The 13202-nt window shown below is 36.2% G+C and overlaps 1 protein-coding gene and 1 long non-coding RNA gene across 9 annotated transcripts in view; one reads left to right on the forward strand and one right to left on the reverse strand.

Moving 5' to 3' along the window:
* LOC125961101 (uncharacterized) overlaps window positions 1-13202 on the reverse strand; it is a 259744-nt gene that overhangs the window by 159847 nt on the left and 86695 nt on the right. The gene's annotated exons all lie outside the window — the stretch shown is intronic.
* ADK (adenosine kinase) overlaps window positions 1-13202 on the forward strand; it is a 485652-nt gene that overhangs the window by 37990 nt on the left and 434460 nt on the right. For all 8 annotated transcript variants that reach the window (XM_033434179.2, XM_004273086.3, XM_049697247.1 and 5 more), the window contains one exon: window positions 3355-3429. In XM_033434179.2, the coding sequence (XP_033290070.1) occupies window positions 3355-3429 (75 nt within the window). The remainder of the gene's footprint in view (window positions 1-3354; window positions 3430-13202) is intronic.

Below are 13202 nucleotides of genomic sequence, written 5' to 3' on the forward strand. Positions count from 1 at the left end.
CACAGAAGTATAGGGGAAGGACCTTACAGTCAGTCTTTTTCAGGGCACAGTGAGGTATTATGATTGGAAAATGGATTGTATGTGTTAGAATGGTGAGAGATAAAGTTAGAGAGGCACTGTATTTCAGTGATTGTAATAATGCACATTTCTTCACATTTTAACATCTCTCAGATGCATTTATGCCTTGCAATCTCCATGGGAAGTTGGAATCTTATGATTCATGGCATCTCAGATTTGATGAAATATTGTAGGTTCCAGCTAGATTCAATGTCCTTTATGTTTTGTATTTTATCCTCTACATAGTTGTAAGGGGAATAACTTTTAAGTGGAAAAATATCATTATTTGTTTAAATAATATAATTCGGTGATATTGTACAGGATTTATTGTGGCTAAAAAAATAGCAGCAGTGTAGGAATTTAGGCAAGGTCTGTAGAGGACCTAGTTAAAGGCAGCGCCAGTCGGGTGTTGTGGGGTTCCTGGTAGATGAACTGTTGGAACAAACCAGGAAGATGCAGTTACTACTAAGAATGGTGCTTATTGATGGAGAGAGAGGAATCACATATAAAGTTGAGTTTTCTGAATTTAAAAAGGGGATGATTGCTGTAACAGTTAAGGACACTCATCAATAGTGTTTATTCTGGCACCAGATGTAAGTAAATATTTTTGCTGACCAGAGGGCTAATCAATATCAATATATCAATAAACAAGACAAAGTTTTCTCAGGATCTTTTACGTAATATCTACGTCAGTGTGTCGTATTTGTAGGTTGTCTAACAAAATAATAATTATAGTATAGGTTTATGTTGGATGGAGCCTGAATTATGAGACACTTCAAAATTACTGACCAAAAAAGAAAAAGAAAGAAAGAAAAAGTCATTCAGAATCTTTCATCCTAGCATCCATTCCAGGAAAAAGACATTGCTAACATTTGGAACAAAACAATAATCCTAGTATGGGTTAGTCATAGTTTTTGGCCATAGACCAGCCCCCATCTTGTTCACATCTAATAGGACAAGTTCAAAGTAAATGCTTACTTAAATGGTATCTTCATTGTTTAAGAAGGGTGATACAGTATTTACTGGCGTGGACACTAGTTTGTATTTAGGAAACTAGCCATTTTGAAGAATTAGTGTTTTTAACAAAGTTAATTTGTCATACTAGAATGAAATCATATAATAGTTTCTCATTTACGTACACTGATGGAGAGGAAAACGACGTGAGTAGTTTAAACTTATTTGCTTTTGGAAATAATTGTATAGTTTTTACTTAACTTACTGTTTGAAGACACCTTTTATCTGCTGTTTTAAATTTTATTGTCCCCACCTCTTACCTTAGCCACTGTTGCTGCAACAGGTTCCACACAGGCTCCGGACAATTCCAACTTGACAGCATCTCTCATCAAGTACACATGCTGTGTACTTCTTGCAGTGAGGAACAGTAGTCAGTGTATAAGTTCTTCCTCTTTTGTCCTTTACACGTGGAGCTCTGAATCACATTTTACATATTCTTCTCCATAAGCAAAGGTTTTGTTGGACAAATAAGTTTAGGAATGAGTTTAAACATGGTTATTGTGATTCAGTGTGCTCATTTTCCCCCATAATTCTTTGTAGAAACCATAGGCCCAGAGAGGTTGAATTAATTTGGTAATATTATTTTTAATAAATTTTCAAATAGAGTGTTATGAACTATTTTGAGAATGCAGGAGATGTGCAAAGGACTGACTTCTTAAAAAGAAGTATCACAGTTACATTCCTTAAAACCAAGAGGGGGGCTTCCCTGGTGGCGCAGTCGTTGAGAGTCCGCCTGCCGATGCAGGGGACACGGGTTCGTGCCCTGGTCTGGAGGATCCTACATGCTGCGGAGCGGCTAGGCCCGTGAGCCATGGCTGCTGGGCCTGCACATCTGGAGCCTGTGCTCCGCAACGGGAGAGGCCACAACAGTGAGAGGCCCACGTACCGCAAAAAAAAAAAAAAAAAACAAAAAAACCTAGAGGGGACCAGTTCGGGGTGGAGAGACTGACATGGGGACAGGAGGATATTTTTTTGTGATGATGGAAATGTTTCATATTTTGATTTTGGTGGTGGTTACATTACTGTATATATTGAACTGAACACTTAAAAAGCGTGAATAAAAAGAAACAACCAAGCAGCTCCCCTGTGCTTTTTTAAAGAAAAATAAACAAGTTCTAAGAGTTCTTATTGTTTGACTAATAATACAGAAATCAGGTAGAGAAGTCCCTAATGAAATGATGGTCACGTTTTACTGTATCTGCCTGTTGATCCTTCATTTTCTAAGCACTTATTTTCTTTTTATATTAGACTTTTATTTTGATTACAGATGCCCGTGTAAATAAATAAATGCCTTGTCTTTTATGCCTCCCCCATCATTTTTCTTTAAATAGAAAAAGGGATAAATTTCTCCTAATTGCATATTCAGCCATAGTTGCCCAATCTGTGATTTTAATAAGAGACTGTAATTCAGTCTTCTAAATCATTTTACACTATAATTGTAGGCTATACCTCGTTCTCCTAAAGGAACTTTTGGGTATCAGTCCTATTGATATTACTGATAACCTCCAAATGGTGAGGAGGGTAACTGGTATGGAGGCAACTGGAAGAGAGCTTGAGCAAACTAGATACCAATGGGAAATTGCACAGAGGCAAATTTTATTGCATAAACTAGAAGAATGGCTCTCATTGAGGCTGACCCAGCTATGGCCTCTGGTCCATTTCTTGCTGTCAGTTGGTATCAGTTGTGGTGGAATTCTATCTTTCCCTCAGTTTTGAGCCGTATTGTAATCAGTTATGGAAAACAGACTCCCTCAAAGTCTGTTAAATGTAATTGAAAATTACACTATCTATGATACCCATTGTGAAGGTCCCACCCCAGTCATTCAGTTTTTGAAGGGTAAGGCTGTTGCCTGGATTCCTCCAGGACTTGCTGTATGCTCCCTAATAAACTTTGATTAGATCAGTATTTTACTATCTAGAGAGTTAAATATCTATCATGTTTGTTGAGTATAAAACTTTATTGTGATAGACCTTAAAAAAATTGAACTTAATTAGCTTTAGTCATTAGCTGTTAAATATTGTGGAAAAAAATCACATGATCTGGTTTCTTCTTTTGTTATGTTTTATTTCATCCAATTTAAAAGTCATTCTTTTTTCTAAATGGCTTTGTGCTTCCTCTAAAATGTCGTCCTACGTGTAATAGGCAAATCAGAGGTTTAATAAACTAGTATGTTAAGTTTATTTCCAAGGTAAAGTGAAGATATTTATTTTTATATTTGTGCATTTTACACATCACCTTACTTTCAGAAGTATTTCTAACTTGTATTTTGTGGTTTTTTTTAGTGAAAATATTCTCTTTGGAATGGGAAATCCTCTTCTTGACATCACTGCTGTGGTGGATAAGGATTTCCTTGATAAGTAAGTATTAAGCTCTTCATATGTACTATGTGAAACTTACATCTAAAGAAAAACTGAAAATTTTAGAATTGAATTTACTGTTTAACATCTTCAATTGGAGGAAAATTCAGGAAATTTAAATCTGATAATAGCAAGTACACCATTATTATTTATTGAGTAATTGACCGCAGTTTTCCCTGGGAAAACTTAGGTACATTTGTTCATTCCTGTTGCTACTTTCACTTGAAATTTATTTTTTTATTCTTTGCAAGGAAGAAGTATGTGAATAACCTAATGATTTAATTTCCACATTTTAAAATTACTGTCAGTGAACTAAATCTATAGTGGTACCATAACATATGGGAGAAGGAATAGGATTAGAGAGGGCAAGAAGAATATGTAGGACTTAATTCAGACACCGTGAATCTCCACTGTTTCCCCCTAATAATAACTTTTGATGTTAATTTAGCTGAGAAATCATTTTGTTTATTTATCTGTCTGTGATGATTTGGTGCAAGGAAAAAAAAGTACTAAAAAATATTTAATAATGAGAAATTAAGATCCCCGTCCCCTTGAACACCCCAAGTTCTATGCTCAGGGACAACCACTTTTAAAAAAATATTATTGAGGTAAAATTTACTTAAAATTAAATCATAATTTTAACTATTTTAGAGTGTATGATTCAATGACTGCTAGGACATTTGCAATGTTGTACAACTGTCACCACTATCTAACTCCAGGACATTTCATCACCCCCAAAAGAAACACATAGCCATTTAAGTGGTCATTTCAGTATTCCCACCTGCACTCCCCACCTCTCCCCAATCTCCTGGGAGCTACCAGTGTGTTTTCTGTCTCCATGGATTTGCCTGTTCTGGATATTTTATTTCATATAAGTGGAGACATACAATATGTGGCCTTTTGTGTCTGGCTTATTTTACTTAACATGATGTTTTTCAGTGCTCTTCCATGTGTCATCAAAACTTATTATTAGGGGGCAATAGTGGAGATACATGGTGTTTGAATGGTGGATGGATGTTTGAATGGATACATGGTGTCCTACATATTCTTCCTGCCCTCTCTAATCCATGTTGTAGCATGTATCAGTACTTCATTCCTTTTAAGGCAGAATAATATTCCATTGTTTGTATATACCACAGTTCGTTTATGCATTCATCAGTTGGTGGAGCCATCGGTTGATGGGCACTTGGATTGTTTCGGTTTTTAGCTATTATGAAGAAGGATGCTGTGAACGTTCATGTACAAGTTTTTGCATGGGTATATATTTTCATTTCTTTTGGGTATATGTATTGGAGTGGAATTGCTAAGTCAGATGGTAATTCTGTGTTTAGCTTTTTAAAGAAGCATATCCTTACCAAAACGTGGTCTTTTTTCCCTTTTTAAAATTATAGCCATCCTGGGACTTCCCTGGTGGTCCAGTGGTTAAGACTCTGTGCTTTCATTGCAGGGGTCATGGGTTCGATCCCTGGTTGGGGAACTAAGATCCCACATGCTGCGTGGCATGGCCAGAAAAAAAAAAAGGAGAAAAAATAAAATTATAGCCATCCTAGTGGGTGTAAAGTAATATTGTGGTTTTGATTTTTCTAATTATTAATGATGCTGAGCATCTTTTCATGTGCTTATTGGCCATTTGTATATCTTTGGAAAAATGTGTATTGAAGTTCTTCACCCATTTTTTAATTTGTTTTTTGTTGTGGTTGTAAGAATTCTTTATATATTCTTTTTTTTTTTTTTTTTTTTGCGGTACGCAGGCCTCTCACTGTTGTGGCCTCTCCTGCTGCGGAGCACAGGCTCCGGATGCGCAGGCTTAGCGGCCATGGCTCACGGGCCCAGCCGCTCCGTAGCATGTGGGATCTTCCCGGACCGGGGCATGAACCCATGTCCCCTGCATTGGCAGGCAGATTCTCAACCACTGCGCCACCAGGGAAACCCTATATATTCTTAATACTAGACCCTTAATAGGTTTATGATTTGCAAACACTTTCTCCTATTCTGTGGGTTATTTTGACTTTCTTGAGAGTATCCTTTAATGTGTAAGTTTTAAATTTTGATGAAGTCCAGTTTATTTTTTCTTTTGTTGGTGTGCTTTTGCTGTCATATCTGAAAATCTGTTGCTAAATCTAAGGTCACAATGATTTATGCCTATGTTTTCTTCTAGGAGTTTTAGTTTTAGCTCTTAAATTTAGAGCTTTGATCCATTTTGAGTTAATTTTTGTATCAGTTGTGTGTTAAGGGTTCACTTCATTTTTTTTGCATGTGGAAATCTAGTTGTCCCTGCACCATTTGTTGAAGAGAGTTTTCTTTTCCCCATTGAGTGGTCTTGGCCCTCTTAAAAATCCGTTGACCATAGGTGTTTGGGTTAATTTCTGGCTTCTCGGTTCTATTCCATAAGTCTGTATGCTTGTCCTTATTCCAGTACCACACTGATTTGATTACTGTAGGTTTGTAGTAAGTTTTGAAGTCAGGAAGTGTGAGCCCTCCAACTTTGTTGTTGTCTTTCAAGGTTGTTTTGGCTATTCAGTGTCCCTTGCAATTCCTTGTTACTTTTAGGATCAACTTGTCCATTACTGTAAAAAAGGCAGTTGGAATTTGGAATGGGATTGCACTGAATCTGTAGATCAGTTTTAGAAGCGTTGCCATTTTAACAATATTAAGTCTTCCGATTCATGAACAGGAGATGTCTTTCTTTAAGTTGTTTCAACAGTGTTTAGTAGTTTTAAGTTTAGAAGTCTCGCATTTCCTTGGTTAAATTTAATCCTAAGTATTTCATTATTTTTGATGCTACTGTAAATGGAATTGTTTTCTTAATTTCATTTTTGGATTGTTCATTGCTAATACATAGAAATACAACTGATTTTGGGGGATAACCATTTTTAACAAATTCTGTTTTTTAATGTCTTGGAGATTATCTTTATAACTCTTCATCTGTATAAATTCGAGTGTCAAAGGATCAGGCAAGAATTTATAAATGTGTAAATTTGCCCTATTGTAATATAATAGGAAATAGGTTGAGGCGCCAAGGACAAACTGGAGAATGTGTCTTATCCTAAGAAATTCAGATACAAATTTTTAAAATATACTTTGCTAATCAGAAACACTCCTGCATACAATTATGTTAATGGTTTTACTTCTGATTGCCTTGTACTTTTAAATGATATAATATACACACATTAAAATATTTTCTTGTATCAACTTTCAATAGAATCCTTAGACTTCTCATTATATAGAATTAGAAGTGCCTCTATTCTTCCGTCTGCTACTTCGCTCCTTTTAAGTTCTGTTAACCTTCTACTTTAGCTCCTGACTCTAACTTCTAGTCTAACTTTTAACTTTCTACTTTCTAACTTCTGTTTAACTATATTTTTTATTTTAATAAAGATTGATATGTTTTCATTCTGTTAGCTATCTATAATTGTCTTACCAACTTTGAATACAAAGTGGTAGTGAAGACTGAAACTCACTTAAACATACTTAATACTAGTATCACTGTATTTATCCCTTTTTTCAGAATTAAATAGTATACTAAGAATGTAGAGTAGGTGTAACGTTTGGAATGTAATTAGAGCACTTAACTCTATTAACAAACTAAAGAAAGAAAAATCACATTGTCATCTCAATAGATAGAAAAACCATTTGCCAAAACTACTATCTATTCCTGATAAAGTTTCTTATAGGTTCTTAGAATAGAAGGGAACTCCTTTAACCTCATAAAATTTGGGTTAGGGAAAAGCCTACTAATAACATAATTCCTAATGGTGAAAGTCTGCATGCTTTCCCCTCAGATCAGAAACAATTCAAGGATGTCCACTCTCACCACTTCAAAATGTATACAGTGGTCCTGAAGATTCTGTTCAGGACAATCAGGCAGGAAGAAGTAAAAGACATCCAGGTTGCAAAGGAAGGAATAAACTGTTTTTATTTCCAAAAGGCATGATCATTTATGTAGAATAACTGATGGAATCTACAAAAAAAGCTACTACCTGATTTCTAGAATTATTATAAAGCTACAGTAATCAAAACAGTGATATCAGTGTAAAGTTTGATGGCATAGAATAGAAAGTCCAGAAATAGACCCACGCAGAAATGGACGACTGATTTTTTTGTAATTAATTAATTTTTGGCTAGGTTGTGTCTTCGTTGCTGCACACGGGCTTTCTCTAGTCACAGCGAACGGGGGCTACTCTTCGTTGCGGTGCATGGGCTTCTTATTGCCGTGGCTTCTTGTTGCGGAGCACGGGCTTCAGTAGTTGTGGCTTGCAGGCTCTAGAGCGCAGGCTCATTAGTTGTGGCGCAAGGGCTTAGTTGCTCAGTGGCATGTGGGATCTTCCTGGACCAGGGCTCGAACCCGTGTCCCGCTTTGGCAGGCGGATTCTTAACCACTGTGCCACTAGGCAAGTCCCTGGACGACTGATTTTTGACAAAGGTGCAAGGCAGTTCAGTGGAGAAAGGATTGTCTTTTCAACAAATAGTGCTTGAACAATTGGTTATCAACATGCATAAAAATGAATTTAGATCTGTATTTTGTACCATATACAAAATTAACTGATAGAACTAAACGTCAAGCCTAAAAGTATAACACTTCTAGATGATAATATAGGAGAAAATCTTTGTGACTGTGGTTTAAACCAGAATTTCTTAAATGTAGAACACCAGAAGTATGTTCTATAAAAGAAAAATTGATAAGCTGGACCTTTTCAAAATGAAAATTTTTACTATTGGAAAGACACTGTTATAAGAATTAAAGGACAAACCACAGGTTTGGAGAAAATCTTTGCAAAGCGTATGTCTGATAAAGGACTACCAGTCAGAATACATAATGAACTCTCAAAACTCAATCAGAAAAGAAACAACCCAATAAAAAAATGGGCAAGGCATTTGAACATTCACCAAAGATACATGGATGGCAAATAACCACATGGAAAGGTACTCAGTCTCTTTCATTATTAGGGAAATGTAAATTAAAGATACAGTGAAGTACTACCACACATTTGTTAGAATGGCTAAAATTTTAAAACAAAGCATACCAAATGTTGGCTAGATAATGGAGGAACTACAGCTTTCTTCTCATGGGGAGTTAAAGTGCTGCACTGAATTTCAGTTTAAAAAGTTAAACACACGTCTATTTGATCCAACCATTTCATTCTTAGATATTTACCCAAGAGAAGTGAAAACATGTGTCCGTACAAAGATGTGTTCACTAATGTTATGGTGATTTTTGTTTTTAATAGCTAGAACCTGAAAGTTATCTAAATGTCTATCAACAGGTGAATCATTAAACAGATTGTTTACCCATACATTAGAATTCTAGTCAGAAATAAAAAAGGAATAGAGTATTGTTTGGATGAAACTCAGAATAATTGTGTTCATTGAAAGAAGCCTGACAAAAAAGAATACATACTGTATCATTCCATTTATATTGAGATTATAGGGAATTCAATTTATAGTGACAGAAAGCAGATCATTGGTTTCCTGTGCATATGCCAGGGTGTGGTGGAGGGCAGGAAGGAGAGATTACAAGGCAGGAAGGAGAGATTACAGAGAGACAGGACCGAGCTTTTAGGAGTGTGTTCATTACCTTGATTGTATAATGATTTCATGAGCATATACATGTATCAAAACTTACCAAATTGTATACTTTAAATATTTAAGATGTATGTCAGTTACATGTCAGGAAAACTTTATAAATAGAACAAAATAGAATCAATTGACATGAATTTATGCGTTTAAAGTTAGAACTCCTTTGTTTGCTTAGTGTGAGATGTTTTGCCCAGGAAATCAACTAATTGATTGTCACTGTTTTAAAAAAATTCTAATAGCATATAAAAGTACAAAGAGGAAGTAAAAAATCTTGAAATTTTATGACGTGTAACCAGTGTTAAACTGTTTTGATGAACATGCCCCGGACATCTATGTATAACCCAGAGAGATATTGTATATGTTTGTGTTTATGGGATAATACTCTGTGTAGTCTTAGGAAATTAGCTTTTTTTTCACTGTACACTATGTTTTTAAAGGTTCATGCAAATATGATCAGAGTGATTATGATGTGGCAGCTGTGTGCTGACACTATTGGGAACTCAAATAGCTTCTTTGTTTCACTAGCAGCTGATCCCAAATGGCCAGCTGAAGTCTTATTTTTTTTATTTTAGGAGGGTTTTAATCAGTAAAACTGACTTTTGAAATCAGTACTTGGAGATAAAAGGCACATTTTTGAACTCTAATCATAAAAAGTAGAGCATTCTCTTTCTTATATTCCTGACCATTTCTTCCAAAATACACTTGAAAGTGTTCCTCATCATTTCAACAGACTGTGTTTAACTTATGTTTTAGACCATGTTTAGATGAGTGTTTTATATTTGCATGGTGTAAAAATAAATTATCCAGGAATAATTTGCTAGGTACTATAACAAATGAATTAAATATATACTTATTAGTATCTTACACTATAAAAATGAATTAACTGTTAAAATTCTTATAAAGTATCTGTTTTTGTGATTCTGATTTTTTTTTAAAAAGTACTTGGCCTTTTCAGTTAAAAAAATAATTATTGTAAAACTAGTACTAGTTAAAAAGTAAGCTAGTACTGAAGGTTTTTAAGGAAAAAATCAGTTCTTTGCTGCATCTTCCATCTTTCCCCTTGCTTTTACCCCATTCTGCATAAGTGCTGTTTTTCCAGAAGATTTTAAATTCTATTAGCTGTTTTTTCCTGGTATCTGCTTATTTCTAAATAATATGCTAGTATTTGTGTGATTTTTCATAAGGGTGATTGATTAGAGAGGCAAAGGACAAAAGTTCCTTTAATGTTAGGAAAGGATACAAGAACATGATTCCATTAGGAAGGATTCCAGAATAGAGGGTACAATAGCACTGTGTGGAGGGGCACACTTGGTCTTCAAGTCACTGGGAGAATAGATGACCAAATCTTGTTACTGGGTGATGGTGGAGAGGATTCCCTCTGACCTTCTGAGAACTTTGCTTTTGCAATTCTCTCAGCATTTATACACTCTCTTGATTTTTTTTTTTTAATTGTTGGAGGGTCTCTGATTACTTTTGTCCTTGTTAACCAGGTTCTAGTTACTTGTCAGAAAGCCTCTGCATTCCTGAATGCTTACTGGGAGAATAGGTGAATTGGCGGTTAATGTCTCATAAATACCCATCCACCTAGCCGTCCTAAGCTTAGGGCTTTCTGAGGTCTATCTCTCTAGCTATTTCGATATTATATATAGTCTCTGTTATGATACCTAAGGATTTAGCTCTCTTTCACTCACACCATTTCCTCTTCTTCATCTTCCCCATTTTGTTATATTACATTAAAACAAATATAAAAAATGGTACAAATGAACCTATTTACAAAACAGAAATTGAGTCACAGATGTAGAAAGCAAACTACGGTTACCAAGGGGGAAAGGGATGGGGGGAGGGATAAATTGGGAGATTGGGATTGACATATATATACTACTATATATAAAATAGATAACTAGTAAGAACCTACTGTATAGCACAGGGAACTCTACTCAGTACTCTGTAATGACCTATATTGTAATAGAATCTGAAAAAGAGTGGAGATATATATATATATATATATGTATAACTGACTCACTTTGCTGTACAGCGGAAAATGACACAACATTGTAAATCAACTCTACGCCAATAAAAAAATAATTAATAAAATAAATAAAAATTTAAAAACCAGATCAGTAATCATTGTGAACAGAATTGTAGTCTTTGATTACTTATAAAACTTCTTTTCTTTCAGTGTATCTTGTGTTCATTTGCACTATTTTCTATACACTTATTCAAATTTTCAATAGCCACTCTATTAAGTCTGTAATGTGCCTAATAAGCACTCTCCCCGCTACCCGTTCTCCTCAAAATCAGTAAGTCTATCAACCTCTTTTCCTCTGGTGACCTCCCTTCTTCAGTTCTCCATCTTTGTGCTCCAAACTGAACTGGTTGTGTTGCTAGACTTGTCTTTTTTTTTCTTTTCTTTTCCTTTTAAACAGCAGTCTTCCTTTATCTCATGTCTTCTTTATTGGTTTTCTGTGTGTGTGTGTGTATAGCATATCCATCAGAGAAAGAGTGCATAAGCATATGGTAATTTTTTGAATCTTTGTATATGTCTGATGATCTTTAAAATTTTTTTCCCCTCACGTCTTATTGATTGGTTAGTATAGAGTTTTCTTTGAGAATTTTGAAGGCATGTGCCATTGTCTTCCAGCATCTAATAGAACTCTTTATATTACCAGTTTTTTCTTTATGCAAGCTTTTAGAATTTTTTTTTTGACCTTGGTATTAGTAAATTATCATTATGTAACATTTTGTTCTTGTGTTATGGATGCATTTTTCCCCCTTGTCTGTCTAAGTGTATTAGAGTTGGTTCTGTTTGGTTTTTGAATGTCTTTTCTTTCCTGCTTTATCTTTGTTCCCTGTGGATTGTTCTTTTCTGGTTGTTTATTGTGGCCTTTCTCCTTCATGGTGGAGCCTTTCCTCCAATATTAGGTGATCTTTGGCTGTCTGTTCTTATTTAAGGGTAAGACATTAAAACTTATTCTGTTTATTTGCAAAGGAATAAGAAAAAGTCTGGAAGGATATGTTCTAAACTCCAGCAGTCATGGGAGGGTGGGTTGGCTAAGGTGGGTACTTTTATTTCAAAATTCTATACAATTTAATATTTTTGTAACAATCCTTAATTGCTTTTATGAGTTTTTTTTTTCTTAAAGCTTTAATGAAGTTATCTGTTGCTATGTAATAATAGTTATCTATTGCTATGTAATACATAACCACAAAACTTGGCTGCTTAAAGTAACAAACATTTAGTCTTTCACACGGTTTCTGAGGGTCAAGAATTTGAGAGTGTGGCATCGCTGGGTGGTTCTGGCTTAGGGTTTCTGATGAAGTTGTAGTCAGTCTGTTGGCCAGGGTGGCAATCATTTCAAGGCTCAACTGTGGCTTCCAAGCTCATTGATCTGTTGGCTGGCCTCAGTTTCTGAAGTGCTGTTGGAGTGAGGGCCTCAGTCCCTCACTTCATAAATCTCAGAGTGTCCTAAAAACATGGCAGCTGTTTGCCCTATTGCGAGTGACTTGAGAGAGAGTAATAGTGTAATTTTCCCTAGATGGAGGCTGCAGTCTTTTTTTTTTTTTTGCGGTACGCGGGCCTCTCACTGTTGTGGCCTCTCCCGTTGTGGAGCACAGGCTCCGGACGCGCAGGCTCAGTGGCCGTGGCTCACGGGCCCAGCCGCTCCGCGGCATTTGGGATCCTCCCGGACTGGGGCACGAACCCGTGTCCCCTGCATCGGCAGGCGGACTCTCAACCACTGCGCCACCAGGGAAGCCCTGCAGTCTTTTTTATAACCTATTCTTGGAAATAACATGTCATCATTTTTGCCATATGCTTGTTATTGGTCATACAAACCAAACCTGGTATAATGTGGGAAGGCACTACACATGGATTTGAAAAACAGGAGGCAGGGATCCTTGGGGGCCAGAAGGCAGGCTGTGATCGTCAGCCTCCAAGATGGCTCCTGATGATCCCCTCTTCCTGGCATTCTCGTGAGTAGTTCCCTCCCACATTGCACCATGGCTGGTCTGTGTAATAGGGCAGAAGTGATGGTATCCTACTTCGGAGATTATGTTGTAAAAGACAGTGTCTTCCATTGTGGCTGCTCTCTTCTTTCTCTCTCTCGGACATTCAGACACCTTGTGAGAGGCTCACATGACTGGAGGTAGAGGCCTCAGGCCTATAGCTATTGAGGAACTGAGACTTGCCAACAACC

Source organism: Orcinus orca, chromosome 14 (genome assembly GCF_937001465.1).
Source record: "Orcinus orca chromosome 14, mOrcOrc1.1, whole genome shotgun sequence".
NCBI lineage: Eukaryota > Metazoa > Chordata > Mammalia > Artiodactyla > Delphinidae > Orcinus > Orcinus orca.